Source organism: Bufo bufo, chromosome 9, assembly GCF_905171765.1.
Source record: "Bufo bufo chromosome 9, aBufBuf1.1, whole genome shotgun sequence".
Taxonomy (NCBI): domain Eukaryota; kingdom Metazoa; phylum Chordata; class Amphibia; order Anura; family Bufonidae; genus Bufo; species Bufo bufo.
In genome coordinates, this window is record NC_053397.1 from 211,339,424 (window position 1) to 211,360,369 (window position 20,946).

General features: G+C 43.6%; 1 protein-coding gene across 2 annotated transcripts in view; it reads right to left on the minus strand.

The window, feature by feature from the left end:
• The window catches only part of AK5 (adenylate kinase 5), a 246,563-nt gene that overhangs the window by 37,701 nt on the left and 187,916 nt on the right, over positions 1–20,946 (minus strand). For both annotated transcript variants that reach the window (XM_040406789.1, XM_040406790.1), the window contains exons 11-12: positions 17,425–17,588; positions 13,504–13,620 (exon numbers count right to left, since the gene is read on the minus strand). In XM_040406789.1, the coding sequence (XP_040262723.1) occupies positions 13,504–13,620; positions 17,425–17,588 (281 nt within the window). The remainder of the gene's footprint in view (positions 1–13,503; positions 13,621–17,424; positions 17,589–20,946) is intronic.

Sequence of the window (20,946 nt, forward strand, 5' to 3'; positions counted from 1 at the left end):
GAATTGAGGCCTCCAGGTATCAAGGTTTCAAATTCATAGCTACGTCTGGATTCCTGTCTTGACATTCTCGAGATGTGGTTTCCACCTCTCCAATGTACATCTGTTTTTTCAAAAGCTGCAAATGTCTTTCCAATGGGATTTTCATTATGAGATTATTTGAAATGTAGAGACAATGAATGCTTTTCATAGACATTTTTGATGTTTGTTATGTGTTCGGAGATTCTTTTTTTTTAAAGATCTTTTCGTCCTCCCCACATATTGTTTTTTGCATGGACACTATTATATAAATTACGCTAGATGAGTTACATGTCAGGAATTCTCTTATTTCCCATGAGAAGGTGTTATTACATGAGCATACCTTTGTGTTTTTTTTTCGGAAATTTCGTAATTTTGCAATTATTGCATCGACCACATCTATAAAAACCTTTTAAATGAAACCATCCATGTGGGATAGAGTGCCTAGGTTTTTTCGATTTTATTGTTGGTGCTATTTTAAGGGATAAATTTGGTGCATTCGTGTAAGTAATGCACGGAACATCAGTGAGTAGTGGGCCTATCACCCCATCCTTTAATATATGATGCCAATGTTTCTTTATGATGGCCTCTATTTTCCTATATAGTGTATTATAAGGTAGTATGTTCCTAATTCCTGGTTTTAATTTTCGTTGAAACTTTTATCTTCAGGTTCAAAAAAGAGTTCCCTTTCCATATTTCTAACTTTAGAAAGTAATTTGTCTAAAATTTGTGACGGATATTTTTTTGCTAAAAATTGTTCCTTAATTTCTAACGCTTCTCTTTCAAAATCTTCTTTATTTGTGCAGTTCGTTTTCAAACGTCTAAATTGTCCCACCAGAATGTTGAGGAGCCATCTTGGCAGGTGACAGCTTAAATAAAGAATGTGGCTGTTTCTAGAGATATTAAAGGGATTCTGTCACCAGGTTTTGGCCTATAGAGATACGGACATGCACGGCTAGATCGCCACTAGCATGTCCGCAATATATCTGTCACGGGGTTCCGAAGGTGCACTCGGTCCCTCATTGCCCGCAGAACTGTTGCTTAGCTTTTGGAATGAGGTTCTGTGTTTGACCTCATTCCCAGGGCGGCTTTACTAGCTGGGTGGCTCCTTGCTCCTAAGTCTGCCTTGAGCGCCGAGCTGATCACTCGGTGCTCGACTGGTTGGTCTGTCGGTCATGTGACGCTGGCCACGTCACATGACCCTCACTCCCCACTATAAATACAGGCAGCCTGCTGGCTACAGGTTGCCTGTTAATTTCTAGGTTCCTGGCTATTTGTTGGACTGCTGAATACTTACCTGATCCTGTTCCTTGACCATCCTTTTGCCTGATCCTCCTGTACTGCGCATCCGTCCTGGTATTGTGACCTCGGCTCCCACCTGACTACTCTCTTAGGACTCCTCTTGTACTTCTCTGCTCTCCTGGTATTTATGACCCCGGCTTCTCCTGACAATTCTCTGCTTGCTCCATTTGTACTTTGCAGCTTTCCTGGTATTGACTCGGTCCGTTCACGTCCTGTTGTTTGTCTGTCTGTCATCCCTGCACTTACTCCAAGTTAGGGATTGCCGTCCAGTTGCCCCCTGTCATTAGGACTCGCGAGGCAAGTAGGCAGGGCCAGGGGTAAGGGTGGAGCGCAGTGGTCACTTCCCTCCCCCCTGTGTGTGTGTGTACGCAACCGTTACAGATTAACAGGCCCAATAACCACTGTATTATGAATCCTCTGGTGACCCTGACTGACTATGTCTCTAATCTGACGCAGATGGTGCAGGAGTTAGGGGAAAAACTCAGTTCTTTTGAGTTAGGGCAAGGCTCTTCCACTCCTCAGGCCTCCAGTCCGCATTTTGAGCCCCAGATTAAGCTCCCAGAAACCTTTTCTGGAGACCGGAAGAAGTTTCTCTCTTTTAAGGAGAGTTGCAAACTTTACTTCCGTTTGCGCCCCGTGTCCTCTGGCCCTGAGAGTCAACGCGTGGGCATTATCATTTCCAGATTACAGGGTGATCCCCAGGACTGGGCCTTCTCTTTACCTGCTGGCGCCAGTTGTTTAAATTCTGTGGAGGGGTTCTTTCAGGCCCTAGGTACCCTCTATGATGAACCAGACAGGGCTCTAGTAGCCGAGACGGCTCTAAAGGCACTGGTTCAGGGCAATTTACCAGCGGAGGATTATTGCACCCAATTCAGAAGATGGTGTGTCCCCTCAGGATGGAACGAACCAGCCCTGAAGAGTCAGTTCAGGTCAGGTCTGTCTGATAAATTAAAGGATCTTCTGGTCAGTTATCAACTTCCAGAGACCTTAGAGGAGATGATGACCCTTGTTGTCCGACTTGACCGACGGGTTAGAGAGAGACGACAGGAACAACAGTTCTCTTCCCAGATGGTGGTCCAGCCAGAGGCCTATCCCAGAGACAATGCTGAGGTCTCCACCGAGGAACCCATGCAGGTTGGCATGACCCGAGGGAATCTTCGCCGCAGACGTGGAGAATGCTTTTACTGTGGAGATTCTGACCATTGGATCAACCAGTGTCCTAAGAAGGTCCTCTCTGTCAAGTCTCCTAAGGCAAGGCAACCTAACGACCAGGTACACCCTGAATTTTCTAAATGTAAGCTTTCGGTACCCATTACGATTTCTCTGGGAGTAGATAAATGGCCGGGTAAGGCCTTTATTGATTCTGGCTCAGCGGCTAGCTTTATTGACTCTGAGTATGCTGTTAGATTATATGATAACTATAATAGACAAGTCAGGGAAATCCTTCAAAAATACTGGGATCTGCTGCTCACTGACCCTGATATACAGGACACCCTTCCCCCTTATCCGGCAATTACATATCGTAGAGGAAGATCACTGGGGGATAGATTCATACACAGCCACTATCTTCCGATCAAAAAACCTGGAACTTGGCTGGATAGGAAACCCCTAGGTATGTACAAATGTGGGACATGCATAGCCTGTCCACATATTATCAAGACCAAAACCTTCACTAGTAACGTCACCAAGAAAGTATATACCATTAGGGATTTTGCAAACTGCAAAACCTCAGGGGTTGTATATCTTTGCACGTGTACCTGTAATCTTCAATATGTGGGCAAGACAAAAAGAGAACTCAGGAGGAGGATTGGAGATCATTTGGGAGATATCAGACACCAACGAGATACCCCAATTGCAAGACACATACAGATTTGTCATGATGGAGACTTTAGGTTACTGAAATTCTGCGTTATTGAGGTGATACGCCCATCTCCCAGAGGCGGTGACCTCAATAAAAAAATACTACAGAAAGAGGCAGAGTGGACTCACAGGCTAAAGACAGTGAGCCCACTCGGCCTAAATGAGATATTGTCTTTTGGGTGTTTCATTTAGGCCCGATGCATCCACAATACTCGAATCCACTTGACAAGTGAAAAGATAACAACAAAAAATACGGTCGGAATAGGATTATACTACATCTACCGAGATAGGTTATAGTCATAATTATCCAAAATGTAGGAGGGAGTTAATAAAGGTCCTGGGTATATCATGAATCTATATATAATGTATAAAATCTAGGACTATCTTCCCTTCCACTTAAAAATAGTCCCCCCTCTATGCACCAGTATATCCCCTAAATAATATACCTGAGGTCATATATATATATATATACACACAATTAAAAGGATACTATGGAATGCAATTGGATTGAGATGCAGGACAACTGTGTGATATATTGTGAATATCATAATAGACCAGACCACTTGTATCTGGACTCTCTATTATACTGTACTAATGTACATGAATAAATTAATACGTTTTTTGCCCCTCTGTATATTTGAGAAAACAAGTAAGATATTTAGCAATCCGTCCCGATCATGTTGACGCATGAATATGATGTCTGTGCGTTTTATAGCAGCACGCGTCATCACGAAGGGCGGCTAAGTGACGTCGATGCGTTCCACAATAACTCGCGACGTCACAGGCAACAGGACCAGGTGCTTGACGCACGATGTTGACGCGATGCGTTCCACAGGGCTTGTTGCTTACCCATGCGCACGCGCAGAGTGACTCAATTCCGGATCCGCTCCCAATCGGCTGGAACGCACGCTACTAACAAACAGTAAGTGGGCAATCAACACTAATCACCTTCCATATGACGGTATATATAAGGGGGCAGTTCCAGACATTAGTCTGGACTGCAATCTAGCTGGGACATCACTTAAAAAGCGATTGAGCTGACGGTTATTATACCGTATCCACATCTATTTTACCCCTGATGAATCTGACAGCATCACCTGTCAGAGGAAACGCGTCGGGAACGACCTTGAAAAGAAACATCTGGACAGGCCAGCACTAGGAGATAACAACAGGGCCAGAATAACAGGGACAGCCACCGAGAAGTGGGGTCGCTCCGCAGGGGGTGATTCTCCCGCATTTAGGTGGGAGACCTCTCCGCTTTTAGGCAGGAGAACAATAGCCTGCTAGGGACATTCTCCCACCTACCTGTCTGACCTACTGCCTCAAGCGACTTAGCAATGTAACATCACTTGGAACCACATTTGTTTCAGCAGACCAAGGGTACTACTACGGATCCAACTGATCACCCAAGCTGCCCTAATATTGTGACCACGCACCCTCCACGCATCAAACCGTGAGTGGTTATCATAATAAGTGGTTTTACCATAATGCTACTATTTTTGCTACAGGACTATGTATGTGTGTATGTAATCTAATGCGGTATATACATATACATAGTGCCTAGTAACTTTTGTTTATCTACACGCTTGAGCAACGTCTGTGTGTTTCTTTCCTTAAGCAGTCATCACTATTATTATTGTGGGACATATATTTTATATATATATTATCTGATAAAAGTTAAGTTTTAAGTAGGATAACAAATCAGTGATACAGTTTAATTGTTCCTACAACATATATATCATAAATCAATACTGTGAATTGTAGATTGGGTATTCCTATGTTTGCCTTACCAACTCCTATCCATGTCATGGCTATTGATGCTACTCCTCTTATTGGTGGTACGGTGAGCTTATGTACCTCGGAGATTTCTCTAACCGTGGGTGTGTGCCACTCAGAGAGATGTTCGCTTCTAGTCCTGGAGAATCTACCTGCTGAGGTGGTACTAGGGTTGCCTTGGCTCCGACTACATAACCCCACTATAGATTGGTCCAATGGGGAGTTGGTGAGATGGGGGCCTAAGTGTGACTCGTGCCTGTCCGTGGTACAGGCTGGGGTCTCAGTAAAGTCTGATACTTTACCCTCTGTTGTTAGAGAATATTCTGATGTATTCTCATCACCAACCCCGGAGGTTCTACCCCCCCATAGACCTTATGATTGTACCATAGAGCTAGTAGAGGGGGCCAAGTTTCCTAAAGGATGAATTTATAATCTTTCTATGCCCGAACGCAAGGCCATGGAAGATTATATTAAGGAGAGCCTTGGTAAAGGGCATATTAGACCTTCTGTCTCTCCTATGGGGGCGGGGTTTTTCTTCGTTAAGAAAAAAGATGGTGGTCTTAGGCCATGTATCGATTACCGGAGATTAAATAAAATCACTGTCCAGAATAGATACTCCCTCCCATTGATTCCGGATTTATTTAACCAGGTCCTGGGGGCAACCTGGTTTTCCAAAATTGACCTGAAAGGGGCATACAATCTAATCCGAATCAAGGAGGGAGACGAATGGAAGACGGCGTTCAATACTCCGGTAGGACACTTTGAATATCAGGTGATGCCTTTTGGACTCAGCAGTGCCCCAGCTGTGTTCCAAAACTTCATGAATGACATTCTTAGGGAGTTCTTAGGTAAATTTGTTATTGTCTATCTTGACGACATTTTGATATTCTCTCCTGACTTCGAATCCCATGTGTCTCATGTTAGACAAGTATTAGAGGTGTTGAGGGAGAATCAGCTATCCGCTAAACAAGAGAAATGTGTCTTTGGTGTGCAGGAGATTCTGTTTCTAGGGCATGTTCTGACTCCTCACGCCTTCAAGATGGATCCTGGTAAGGTACTAGCAATTAAGGAATGGGTAAGACCTTCATCCTTAAAGGCCTTACAACGGTTCTTAGGTTTCGCCAATTACTATCGTAAATTTATTATGAATTTTTCCGTAATTGCTAAACCGTTGACCGACCTTACTAAGAAAGGGGCGGATTTGGAGAATTGGTCTACTGAGGCCATTTCTTCATTTGAAAAATTAAAAAAGGCATTCAGTAGCGCTCCCATTCTGATCCAGCCTGATCAGGAGAAACCTTTTATTGTGGAGGTGGATGCGTCCGAGTACGGCGCAGGAGCAGTCCTTTCACAAGGTCCTGCCAGCCTCACTAATCTGAGACCATGTGCCTTCTTCTCCAGGAAATTCTCTCCCACAGAGAGAAACTACGACATAGGGAATAGGGAGCTGCTGGCCATTAAATGGGCATTTGAGGAGTGGAGGCATTTTCTGGAGGGGGCAAGGCATTGTGTAACTGTTGTCACTGACCATAAAAACCTTATGTTTCTCGAGTCTGCTAAGAGGTTGAATCCCCGTCAAGCCAGATGGGCTCTGTTTTTTTACTCGTTTTGATTTTTCCATCACGTTCAGGCCGGGAAGTAAAAATGTGAAGGCGGACGCATTATCTCGGAGCTTCCAGGCTTTTTAACCTACTGAGGTACCACCTGAATCCATCCTACCAGCAAAAATCTTCTTAGCAGCTCTTACCCAGGATATCTCGGCTCGCATTAGGTCGGAACAACATCTGGCACCGGTATCCACCCCAACAGATAAGTTGTTTGTTCCCGTACAATTTCGTCTCCAGCTGTTGGGTGAGTGTCACGATTCTGCCTTTTGTGGACATCCGGGTGTTGAGGGCACTAAGGATCTGGTTTCTAGATCTTATTGGCGGCCCACTCTAACTAGGGATGTCAAGTCCTATGTGTCAGCCTGTGAGGTTTGTGCCAGGTCCAAGACACCTAGGACTCGCCCTGCTGGTAACCTACGACCCCTACCCATTCCCAGTAGACCCTGGTCCCATATCTTGATGGACTTTATAACTGACCTACCGCTGGCGGAGGGTAAGACTGTAGTGTGGGTAGTGGTGGATAGGTTTAGCAAGATGGTCCATTTCATTCCCCTGTCTAAACTCCCGAATGCCAAAACCCTGGCGTCTATTTTTGTGAAAGAAATTGTTCGATTGCATGGTATCCCGGAAAATATTGTTTCGGACAGGGGTGTGCAGTTTGTGTCCAAATTCTGAAGGGCCTTCTGTCAAAGATGTAAAATTTCGTTGTCTTTTTCTTCTGCCTACCATCCTGAGAGTAATGGGCAGACTGAACGCCTTAATCAGTCTGTGGAACAATTCCTGAGGTTGTATGTTGCTGATGACCAGCAATTATGGGTCAAATTCCTTCCGTTGGCTGAATTTGCTCTGAATAACCGTGTCAATTCTTCTGCTGGGGTCTCCCCATTCTTTTGTAACCATGGTTTTCATCCCCGTTTTCATTCTGGGTCGTCCGTCTCCTCCTCTAACCCTGAAGCTGATAAACTCTCCTCCGAACTGTGCACAGTTTGGGCCCGGGTTCAATCGAACCTAGAAAAGGCTCAATGTTCTCAAAAACTCAAGGCCGATAGGAGACGTTCAAGGGGGGTAAACTTTCAGGTTGGGGATAAAGTATGGTTGTCCTCCAAGAATCTATCTCTCAAGGTAACTTCTAAAAAATTTGCTCCTCGTTTTATTGGACCATATAAGATCACTGAAGTGATTAACCCGGTATCTTTTAGGTTGGAGCTGCCTGAGTCATTCCACATTCATAATGTGTTCCATAAATCTCTGCTTAAAAAATATTTTGAACCGGTAGTACCATCAAAAGCCTCGCCTCCGCCAGTTCTTGTTAATGATGCTGTCGAGTATGTGGTGTCTAAAATAGTGGATGTCAGGAAGGTGCGTAATTCCTTGCAGTACCTGATTCACTGGAAGGGGTATGGACCTGAAGAGAGATCTTGGGTACCTGCCAGGGAGGTTCATGCTCCTAGACTTGTTCGTAAATTTCATTTAGAACACCCTGAAAAGCCATCGCCTGAAGTCTTGGGTCTGGTGGCCCCTCGTAAAAGGGGGGGTACTGTCACGGGGTTCCGAAGGTGCACTCGGTCCCCCATTGCCCGCAGAACTGTTGCTTAGCTTTTGGAATGAGGTTCTGTGTTTGACCTCATTCCCAGGGCGGCTTTACTAGCTGGGTGGCTCCTTGCTCCTAAGTCTGCCTTGAGCGCCGAGCTGATCACTCGGTGCTCGACTGGTTGGTCTGTCGGTCATGTGACGCTGGCCACGTCACATGACCCTCACTCCCCACTATAAATACAGGCAGCCTGCTGGCTACAGGTTGCCTGTTAATTTCTAGGTTCCTGGCTATTTGTTGGACTGCTGAATACTTACCTGATCCTGTTCCTTGACCATCCTTTTGCCTGATCCTCCTGTACTGCGCATCCGTCCTGGTATTGTGACCTCGGCTCCCACCTGACTACTCTCTTAGGACTCCTCTTGTACTTCTCTGCTCTCCTGGTATTTATGACCCCGGCTTCTCCTGACAATTCTCTGCTTGCTCAATTTGTACTTTGCAGCTTTCCTGGTATTGACTCGGTCCGTTCACGTCCTGTTGTTTGTCTGTCTGTCATCCCTGCACTTACTCCAAGTTATGGATTGCCGTCCAGTTGTCCCCTGTCATTAGGACTCGCAGTGGTCACTTCCCTCCCCCCTGTGTGTGTGTGTACGCGACCGTTACAATATCTGTCCTATAGCGCTGTGTGGTTTTAATTTCTTTAAAAAAGGATTTTATAGATATGTAAATGAGTCTTGAATGTGTCCAAGGGGCTGCACTAACCTTACTTGTGCCCAGCCGTGCCCAGCCACGCCCGCCTGTGAAGGAGCCCAGCACCGCCTATGTCCTCCGAATCTCCTCCTTTCATCAACGATAGATGGCCGTAATCTCGCGATGCGCGAGATCGCGCACGCGCAGTGCCGGTATAGTGTTTCTTCCCTGTGCTGGCATCACCCTCAGGGAAAGAACTGACAAGTTGAGTGTCAGTCTTATACATTGTTTCTAGAGATAGACTTTTGGTAAGTACTACAAATTAACTGATCTGTATGTATTTTAATCATTAAGTCTAAAAATTCCACTTGTTGTATACTGACATTCGAGGAAAATTTCAAATTATTATTATTATTTATCGATTCCAAAAACATATTAAGGTCAACTTCCGTTTTTTTCCAAATAAAAAAAATGTCGTCCTCCTTTGCGCATAATCTGTAGCTCCTCCCACTGTGCCATAAATAAAAAAGTTGCAATGAAAATCAAAACCAGGAAGAAGTAATTAGGATGATACTACCTTATAATACACAATATAGGAAAATAGAGGCCATCATAAAGAAACATTGGCATCATACAGTATATTAAAGGATAGGGTGATAGGCCCACTACTCACTGATGTTCCGTGCATTACTTACACGAATGCACCAAATTTATCCCTTAAAATAGCACCAACAATAAAATCGAAAAAACCTAGGCACTCTATCCCACATGGATGGTTTAATTTAAAAGGTTTTTATAGATGTGGTCGATACAATAATTGCAATATTACGAAATTTACAAAAAAAACACAAAAGGTATGCTAATGTAATAACACCTTCTCATGGGAAATAAGAGAATTCCTGACATGTAACTCATCTAGTGTAATTTATATAATATAGTGTCCATGAAAAAAACAATATGTGGGAGGGCAAAAAGATCTTTTAAAAAAAGAATCTCCAAACACATAACAAACATCAAAAATGGCTATGAAAAGCATTCATTGTCTCTACATTTCAAACAATATCATGATAATAATCCCAGTGGAAAGACATTTGCAGCTTTTAAAAAAAAACAGATGTACATTGGAGAGGTGGAAACGACATCTCGAGAATGTCAAGACAGGAATCCAGACGAATCTATGAATTTGAAACCTTGATACCTGGAGGCCTATAGAGACGGGGTGAGGGTCTCTCACTGACGGGACATCATGTGTCTGGCCGAATATCGGCACCACGATCTCCCCTCGGAGGGAGACCTCCCCCCATCCCTCCCCCAAGTGAAGATTTCAATAAATATACACATGAAGAAATGAGGAGTTCATCCCACTATTCGTTGGTTTATTATGTTTTTAAGTTACATTTAACACAAAAAGGTTTGTTTTGAAGTTTTATCAAGAAAAAAATTCATTTTCTATGGATTTACTATGAATAAATGAATTTAATGTACAGATGCAATTAAATAACAAAAAAATGCACTAAACTTATAAAAACCGCATAGGAATGCGTTTTTTGTTCTTTAAATATATATTTTTTATCATTTTATCATTTTTTATTCTTTTTGGATATAAGGGTCTATGAATTGGGTTATATTTGGGGTATATTGAATGTAAGGAATTAATGCAATAGTACCATTGCTTTATTGTAAAAATCCATTGGATTTTGTATATAGTTTGTGATATAAAAGTATAAAAGACGCGGATATATATTCAGTCCTAGTTATGGCCACTGAGGAAGAGGTTGAATACCTCGAAACGCGTCTGGAAAAGCCATAGGACTGAATCACTCAGCATAATTCATCTGACGTCAGCTTTTATATAATCTTAGGGGGATTGGAAATATACCCCTTTCTTTGAATATTCCGAAAAGCATCTGCACTACGAGAAGGAACATCACATGACCTCCTCTTGTATCACGTGATCCACTTCAAACCACGTGGGACGCCAGCCTCACCACGGGATCTGAAAACACAGACCGACCGGCACAGAGAAGCGGCGCCGCATAGAAGAACAAGGCCGGGTGAGTGGTTGTACATGGGGTGGGACGCCCCCGCGGTCACCCGGCTTATGAAATAGTCTCCTGTGAGTAGAGACTTAGAAACTAGCCCACTAACCACTCACCTACGGCGCAATGGATTTATACATGGTTTTGGGCATACATCAACGCTTTACCCCCAATTATAAGACCTGCAGATTTTTTAACTAATAGAAAGTTACAACGGCTTTCTCAAGTTGGATCAAAAATAAGAGGACATTTTTGGATGTGGTTATAATCACTCTGAATATATTTGTATGTACTCAGCATCTATGTACCCAGCCTTTATATACTCCGCAAAGATAACAGAAAGACACGTTGGTTTCCCCCAGTTGGATCAAATACAAGAGGACACTTGGATGTGGTAGTAACTACTATTTCTATGTATTCAGCTTCTATATCATCACAATCTGAAACAACACAAGAGATTTTTTTTCTATTTTGTCACGGTTACTTTGGAATATTTTATAATTGAAATTTTTATATCACTCACTAAAGTTTTTAAGGATTGAAAATATCCCATAAATATCCCCTGTTTTCTGCAAGGTGTTTTTACTATGGATTTGTAATATATTATACAAGCTATCTGGTTTTAATGGTTCACCATTTAGTGAATGCAAATATGCGCATCTGGATTCGATATAGATGAATTAGTGCATACAATATACCCAATGGTAAAGTAGTACTGTATTACGGTATTTTAGGTACATTTTTTCCAGTAAATGTATTCTATTTTATTTCTTATGTATGGTTTTTTGATTAGAGGTGTTTTCTAATAAATGTATTTTTATACCTTGAATCTATGATAAAGATGGCGAGTGCTTGTTTTTTCCGTTTATAAGTAGATCTGACTCTTGTCAAGGCCCTCGCTGCAGTGATTGTGATGCTGGTTCTCGGCAGCCACTGACTTTTAGCTGATGAGGGACACAGCGCTGAGATCAGCATGTCTGTCACTAACTTATGTCGCCCTCAGTGAGCTCAGCATGAAGTTGATGACAGGTTCCCTTTTAACACAAAAACAATAGGTCATTTTTTGATGACACATTCCCTTTAAATGGTTATGATAGGGTGAAGACAAAAATAACGCAGAAAATGTTTACTGCCACCTATGCAAATGAGGCAAGGTGGACGCTGGACATGTGAATCACATGACAAGTAAATTTGCTTTCTTATTGGCTTAAAGGGGTTGTCTCACTTCTGCAAATAGCATTTATCATGTAGAGAAAGTTAATAAAAGGCACTTACTAATGTATTATGATTGTCCATGTTGCCTCCTTTGCTGGCTTCATTCATTTTTCCATCACATTCATATATACACAGCTCATTTCCATGGTTACGACCACCCTGCAATCCATCAGTGATGGACGTGCTTGCACACTATAGGGAAAAGCGTCGGCCTCTCTGATGGTCGGGTCCATGGAAGCAGGCATAGGCCAGTGCTTTTTCCTCTAGTGTGCAAGCACGTCCACCAATGTTGGATTGCAGGGTGGTCGTAACCTCGGAAACGAGAAGTGTATAACGTGATGGAAAAATGAATCCAGCCAGCAAAGGAAGCAAAATGGATAATAACAATACATTAGTAAGTGCCTTGTATTAACTTTCTCTACATGATAAATGCCACTTGCTGAAGTGAGACGACCCCTTTAAAGCTGCACACGTCGAGCAGAGTCAGCATTTTTCTCTGCCTGAGGCCTCATGCACATGATCGTTCCGTTTTTTGCGGATCCGCAAAAAACGGAATCCGCCCAAGTGCCTTCCGCAATTTGCAGAACGGGCGGCCCATTGTATAAATGCAAAACGGACAAGAATAGGACATGTTCTATTTTTTTTGCGGGGCTACGGAACGGAGCAACGGATGCGGACAGCACACAGAGTGCTGTCCGCATCTTTTGCGGCCCCATTGAAGTGAATGGGTCCGCATCCGAGCCGCAAAAACTGCGGCTCGGATGCGGAACAAAACAACGGTCGTGTGCATGAGGCCTGAGACTGATATTTCTGGACACTACATATTCCCGAAGACCGATTAAGGTAATAGAAAAAAACTGTTAGGATCCATCTTAGGCCAGATTCACACATCAATGTCTCGGAGCCCATGTATCGGATGTGTTTTCTTGGCCCGACAACGAGTTTAGTGACCCAAACTCACAGCAACATGGATCTCAGGCCAGGACACACTCTTGTGAGTGCAATAATGTTAAAAGTGCATTATATTATATATTGTGTCCGTATTAACTTCCTTCTAGAATTATATTCATCTGTCTTCTTTGGCCTTGAGATAGTCTGCAGACTATTTAGTCATAGATCTGGGAAGCGCGCGGCCAAAGAATGAACAAGGAGACAACATAGATAAGCATGAGGGGAGTACACGGGATCATCCCCCTTCTGTACCAATCTATGTGAATGGCAAATGCGGACAATAATAGGACATGTTCTATATTTTTGCGGAATGGGAATACAGACATACGGAAACAGAATGCACACGGAGTAACTTCCGTTTTTTTGGAGGACCCATTGAAAGGAATGGTTCCACATACGATCCGCAAATAAAAACTGAACGGACACGGAAAGAAAATACGTTCGTAGAGGTCATTTAAAAAAAAGCAAATATCCCATTAATTTCAGTGGAGCAGGAGTTCATGAAAGTAACACCAACCTTGCATTCAAACTCTTCCGCCTGTCTGATCTCACAGGGGAAACCGTCAAGCAGGAATCCTTTGGTGTTTCCAAGAGAGGAACTGATGGCGTCTTTCAGAATGTCCAGAATGATATCCTGTTACCAAAAAAATAAATAAATTATACAATCATTATTTAAAAATCTTCAAATATCGTAACATCCAGGACACAGGCTACACAATGGACTTGCTGTGTCATACGCTTATAGGGTCCACCACTAGGGGGAGCTGTCAGAAGGAGACTCTTGGGTCTGGTAAATGTAGTTACAGCTTATGACAGGGATCAGCAAGCTCCAGCACTCCAGCTGTTCTGAAATTACAACTCCCAGCATGTTCTATTCACTTCTATGGAAGTTACAAGAACAGCCAAGCACGTGTGCATGCTGGGAGTTGTAGTTTCACAGCAGCTGGAGTTTGCTGACCCCTGGTCTGGATTTCTATAGGCAGATCTCATAAGCTATCGCACTTTCCCTGATGCACATCGACGTCTATTTCAGAATTCACCAGATTAATAGCAAATAAAAACCATTGTAAAGTGGATGATGTTTAGATCCTTCACTGCCAGGACAGATCTGTGACTTCCCTGGTAAAACAGCGACTCCAGCGAGATATGAAAATGATCCATATTTTTCTCCATAGGGGGCAGCGTTGTAGCACAGAAGTCGCCATCAGCTTTCCCTGGCACAAGTTTTGCAGTCTTTGGTGACAAGATCTTCGAATGCACATGACGATTCATTCTGTTGCACTTACAGAGAAGTAAATCCTTTTTAGGGGATGAGGGCGCTCATGTAGATAAGCCGGAGATTGTGCGGCTGCTGCTGCCAACACCAGGGACTTTCCAAAGTCCAGAACCATGAAGGTCATTGAAAGGGAATCATCACTGTTTTAGAGATGTTATAGTTTTATAAAGGTCTCCAAGATGACTAGAAGAGGAGCAGGATGAGGAGCGCGCTGCAGCATGGGGACTGTGCTCACACTGTGCAGCCACAAAAGACTGAAATGTCTGGCTTGCTGTCATTTCTTATGGGAGCACTCTCTGGCTGTCATTTCTTATGGGAGCACTCTCTGGCTGTCATTTCTTATGGGAGCACTCTCTGGCTGTCATTTCTTATGGGGGGATTCTATCTGGAACTGCTTATGGTGGCACTTTCTGGCAGTTACTCCTTAAGGGGTCACTCTCTGGCTATTAAAGCTAGGTCTACACGACGACATTTGTTGCGCAACATTTTGTCGCACCAATGTGGCGCGACAATTTTTATAATGATAGTCTATGGTGACGCACTGCGACATGCTGCGGCAATCGCAAAACATCCATTCAAGATGGATTTTTCTGCGACTGTCGCATCGCAGTCGTAGCATGTCGCAGTGCGCCACCATAGACTATCATTCAAAAAATTTGTCGCGCAACATTAATGTCGTGCGAAACATGTTGCAGAGTAGTTGTGCCCTATGTGTCGCGTGACGAATGTCGTCGTGTAGACCTAGCCTAATTGTTATGGGACCCAATTTTTCTGTTACTAGTTATGGGGGCGCTATAGCCTGAGGGGAAAATACAGTATTCCCTTATGACCATTCAGTCTAATAGGTATCTATACAACAGAGGGTAGTTTATACAGGGGGGACGCCCCTTTATGGCATCCAAATATCCCAACAGTGCATATAGACATGGGTTGTCCTGGGAGAATCATGTCCAAGAGGATTTGACACTACTCCTGACATAGCTGTTTTAGTAGCTACTTGCATTCCCAATTCTGGAGCATCTATTCTTATAACTCTGCGTTGTTCCATTCCTTTAGTATTCCTACAAAAAGTTATGAATGAATTGCTAGAAACTAGCAATGAAGGTCTGACGTTCTCCAATCAATGCTGCCAGTGTGAGACTCTGCAGGGGCACACCCCAACTGGTGACACCCAGATGGACTTTTACTGCTGGTAATCCATGCATAAACTTTAGTAGGAATAATAGAGGAACGGCACAACAGAGTCATAAGAATAGATGCTCCAGAATTGTTATTACATAGAGAATGCAAGCAGTTACTGAAACACACATCAGGAGAGAAGACAAGCTCCCTTTAAAGGGCATCTGTCAGCAGATTTGTCCTGGCTGACCTGTTACATGTGCGCTTGGCAGCTGAAGGCATCTGTGTTGCTCCCATGTTCATATGTGCCCGCATTGCTGAGAAAAATGAGGTTTTAATATATGCAAATGAGCCTTTAGGAGCAACGGGGGCGTTGCCATTACACCTAGAGGCTCTGCTCTCTCTGCACTTTGACTTTAGGAGAAGTCAGGGCCATATGTGATCAGCCTGGCCCAGTCAATGAAAGTGGAGAGGGTGCGGCAGTTGTAGAGAGAGCTGAGCCTCTAGGTGTAATGGTAACGCCCTTGTTGCTCCTAGAGGCTCATTTGCATATATTAAAACATCATTTTTCTCAGCAATGCGAGCACATAGGAACATGGGACAAACACAGATACCTTCAGCTGCCAATAGCACATGTAACAGGTCAGCCGGTGTCATAGGTACAAAACTGTTGACAGATGCCCTTTTAAAGGGATATCACTTCTTCTGTATTCCCTTCGATGCTTTCCTTTGCCTTGTACAGCGCGAGCGCCTCGCATAGTAAGGAGAAGCCCGGTACGTCACCGTACGTCATACAGGAGCTTGCGCTGCGCGAGGCAAAGGAGGGCATCGGAGCAAGGAAATGCTCCTTTCATACATAGTAAGGGAGTACAAAAGAGGTGATATCGGGGTTCAGCCCTGAACCCGGACAACCCCTATAAAGTCTGGATAGTTCACATTAGGGGGCACACAAGTAATCGCATGCAATAAATGCAGCACTGAATATTCCCATGGAGAGGTCTCTGACGTCTTCCGCACCCGCCGCCATGTGTTACTGTTTGCTCCTGTATAATCGACACCTTTAAAAGCTATTATCACGACTGCAGCATTCCTGCTCTTCTGCTTTCTGTTGACAAGGACACACAAGTGACTAAATACCATCACGAGGTTCAGTAGGTGAATGTATGAAGAGTGACGAGCGCCGGTACTGTGGGAACGGCATGTCATCCCGTTAGCCTTTCGTCAGCACAGCGATTTCACAAATGGATTTCATGTCTAGGTCCTTGCAGGTGAAGAGTGAACAATGATCGGCTTTTCCTCCTGCACATTGTGCAAGTACAACCATTACCAGATTCCTCCATGACCAAGGGATCACTTAGGATAAAATGCTAGTTTTCTTTCATTTGAGCAAGGTCATCAAATCTTAGCTAAGCTTTTAGAGGTGTCTCGGTGCACTCGCTGACTGTTTCCAATGACATCAGAATTAAGATCATGTATTCATTAATTTCATACATTTTGCCCTTTAAAGGCGATGCACATCTTCGGCGGCAATTTTTGTTTATGATTGCATTTTACTCATTTTTGGCTAAAAACTTAAATTGGTCTTTATTAAAAATATTGAGCTGTTCTGTCACAAGGAGTTAATTGTTTGTCTAGCTGTGTGACTAGCTGTGGTACTTTCACTTTGTGCTGGTCATCTAATAACCCTTATGTCTAAACTACTAAGAGGTCATAAACACTTATTTAAGCCACATTCTTATCAGTAAGATAAGAACTGAGCTATAATGAGTGTTTACAAGGTCAGAGAGCAGAGATAAGGAGCCCGTCAGCTCCCCAACTGACGGAAAAGAGAGAAAATCCAAAGGCTGGTACTAGAGCATCTCAGGTCTGTACAGAAAAAAGGGTTCCATATTTTTAATAAAGACCAATTGAAAAAATATATTTTTAGCTCAAAATGAGTACAATGTAATAATAAAAAATTGCTCCCAAAGGTGTACATAGCCTTTAAGCCAATGTCATGGGGTACATTCCATGCAGATTACACGTACAGCCTCTTCTACCCACCATTGGCACTGGGTTCCCGTGCTGCATGAGGTCCTTCATCAGTTTACTCCTCTCGGAAGCTGCTGCCAGGTCGTTCTGTAGGAGATCGGCTATGGACAGGTACGTGAGGTTGTACTTCTGTGTTAGTTTCTCACACTGGGTTCTTTTTCCAGATGCGGGTCCACCTTTTATACAAAAGGCAAGAGAAAACCATTAGTATGGAACTAAACAAGTCCTGCTGATAATGTGCATTTATTATATTTACATAGCGCCAACATAGTCCACAGTGCTTTGGAGCCATTACCATCCCACTGTCCCAAGAGAAGCTCACAATCTAGATTCCCTATCAGTATGACTTTGGAGTGTGGGAGGAAAACCACAAAAACACGGGGAGAACATACAAACTCCATGCAGATGTTGTCCCTGCAAAGCACCAGTGCTAACCACTACGCAGCATTTTAATGTCCTAATCTTAAAGGATATGTTCACCATTGCAATTTTTATTTATTTGTTTCTCTATCACATCTGTCACAGCCTTGGAGAAGCAAAGCGGAGGATGAGAGTGGTAGTGGTTCTGGCCGCAATAAATATTCACAGCGGCAATCCTCATACCTTTACTCCCTAGGACCAGGGTAGTGACTGGAGGGTGCACCATTTCTTCCCGCCAGGCTTACTCTGATGTTGGGGTTCCTGACTGATGGTAGTTGAGGTGCTCTTGGTGTTTTGGGGTTTGGTGCGGGTGCAAGGCAGGAGATGTAGGTGCAGTGGCAGGTGAATGATGCGCCAGTAACCAGGCCAGTTGTAGAAGATAAATGTCTCCCTTTACTAAAGTGGGATGGGAGTCATAGTATATCCAACAGTATCTAAACACAGTTTTAAACAATTCTCAATGCAAATCTTCCGAGATGGCAATGTATGGATATAGGCTCGGATGGGGTTTGTAGTACTCCTTCCCTCTCTCTCCAAAGTCTCTCTGTGTAGAATCTAAGGCTGGCAATAAGGTTCTTGCAACTTGTAATTCCCAGCTGAGAGGGTACAGGATTATGATACGGTGGGCCGGACCGAGTCTGAGTGTGAAGGGTGCCTTAGCAATATTCATCTCACCGCAGTAAAGTCCATCAGCCTTAAACAGCAAATGCCTTACTAACTGACTCCAGTGCTCGGCCATGAAGATTCTGGACCTTCTAGTTCGTTCCTCTTTCTTCTCATCCGGCAGCACAGGGGATATCATAGCCAGGTGTAAAACATCGGTCTACGATAAATTCCCCCCTCTGTTTTTGGAGCATGATCCAATTCTAGCAAAAATCACTATGATTTGATCTTGATGATTTTTTCCATTAGATGATAATTGGTTGATTGAAATGAAGCTGCCATGCTTGAAACATTAACATAGGAATGACGACCACCAAACCTGCTAAGGGTAAAAAAATAAAAATTCTCATGAAAGAGATGAGAAGCGGCAAGTACCGATAGCACTTTTACTGACACAGATCCATTATCAAGGGACAAGGAGATGTGAGTTAACAATCAGCCAGAGTTCTGATTGCAGCTCTGCAGATGAGTGGAGTATGAGATAGCAGTAGACCAGGCATGGCCAACCTATGGCTCTCCAGCTGTTGTAAAACTACAACTCCCACCATGCCCTGCTGTAGGATAATAGATGTAGGCAGTCTGGGCATGCTGGGAGTTGTAGTTTGGCAACAGCTGGAGAGCCTCAGGTTGGCCATCCCTGCAGTAGACTATATAAAGCAGAGCAATGATTCACAAACAGTGGATAGTTAGGGTTCTGGTGAAGTGAGTTTATCTGCTATGATCTAACATTTTCTCTTCCGCTGGTGTTGATTTCACCATTTCCTGCAGCTTTTCTAAAAATTCAATACTCATTTGGATAAAATGGATTTGTATTGGAAAGCCAACTTCTCTCCGAGTGCACTATGATCCAGAGAAGCTGCAGAGAAGTTGCCTATAACCAATACAAATGATCTTCCCTATCTGCTGAATAGCACTACCAATAAATCATATTCTAGTCACATCCAGAGCTGCACTCAGAATTCAGCTCCAAACTCATCAATGTACTGACAGGCATATACACTCACCTAAAGAATTATTAGGAACACCATACTAATACGGTGTTGGACCCCCTTTTGCCTTCAGAACTGCCTTAATTCTACGTGGCATTGATTCCACAAGGTGCTGATAGCATTCTTTAGAAATGTTGGCCCATATTGATAGGATAGCATCTTGCAGTTGATGGAGATTTGAGGGATGCACATCCAGGGCACGAAGCTCCCGTTCCACCACATCCCAAAGATGCTCTATTGGGTTGAGATCTGGTGACTGTGGGGGCCATTTTAATACAGTGAACTCATTGTCATGTTCAAGAAACCAATTTGAAATGATTCGAGCTTTGTGACATGGTGCATTATCCTGCTGGAAGTAGCCATCAGAGGATGGATACATGTTCTCATTCTGTTTACCCCAAATTCGGACTCTACCATTTGAATGTCTCAACAGAAATCGAGACTCATCAGACCAGGCAATATTTTTCCAGTCTTCAACAGTCCAATTTTGGTGAGCTCGTGCAAATTGTAGCCTCTTTTTCCTATTTGTAGTGGAGATGAGTGGTACCCGGTGGGGTCTTCTGCTGTTGTAGCCCATCCGCCTCAAGGTTGTGCGTGTTGTGGCTTCACAAATGCTTTGCTGCATACCTCGGTTGTAACGAGTGGTTATTTCAGTCAACGTTGCTCTTCTATCAGCTTGAATCAGTCGGCCCATTCTCCTCTGACCTCTAGCATCCACAAGGCATTTTCGCCCACAGGACTGCGGCATACTGGATGTTTTTCCCCTTTCACACCATTCTTTGTAAACCCTAGAAATGGTTGTGCGTGAAAATCCCAGTAACTGAGCAGATTGTGAAATGCTCAGACCGGCCCGTCTGGCACCAACAACCATGCCACGCTCAAAATTGCTTAAATCACCTTTCTTTCCCATTCTGACATTCAGTTTGGAGTTCAGGAGATTGTCTTGACCAGGACCACCCCCCTAAATGCATTGAAGCAACTGCCATGTGATTGGTTGACTAGATAATTGCATTAATGAGAAATAGAACAGGTGTTCCTAATAATTCTTTAGGTGAGTGTATATCCCTATCGGTTTAGCTGAGCTCACAGAATACAACTCACTGTCACACCTTCTTCAAACTAGGACTAAACAATCTAGCGTACATGCCACATCTCCCACAAGACTTGTGAAGTGCTGCAGCCTAATACCTATTCGAAAGCCATTGCCATTCTGAATGCAGCTCTGGGTGTGAATGTTCAGTACCCCAGAGCTAGGGGGACTTGCAAATTGTTTGTTTAATGTTTGTTATGTTATTTAATACCTTTTATTGTGAGTTAATGTCATGGTATACACCCATTATGGTTATTGATGGAAGTGACAGAGTTAACCAGCTCTGACACAGCCCCTACAGGAAGCTTGGGGGTGGATCCTGGATCCGCACCTAGCTCAGTCTAGTTACAGTAGTTTTAGTCTGAAATTAGC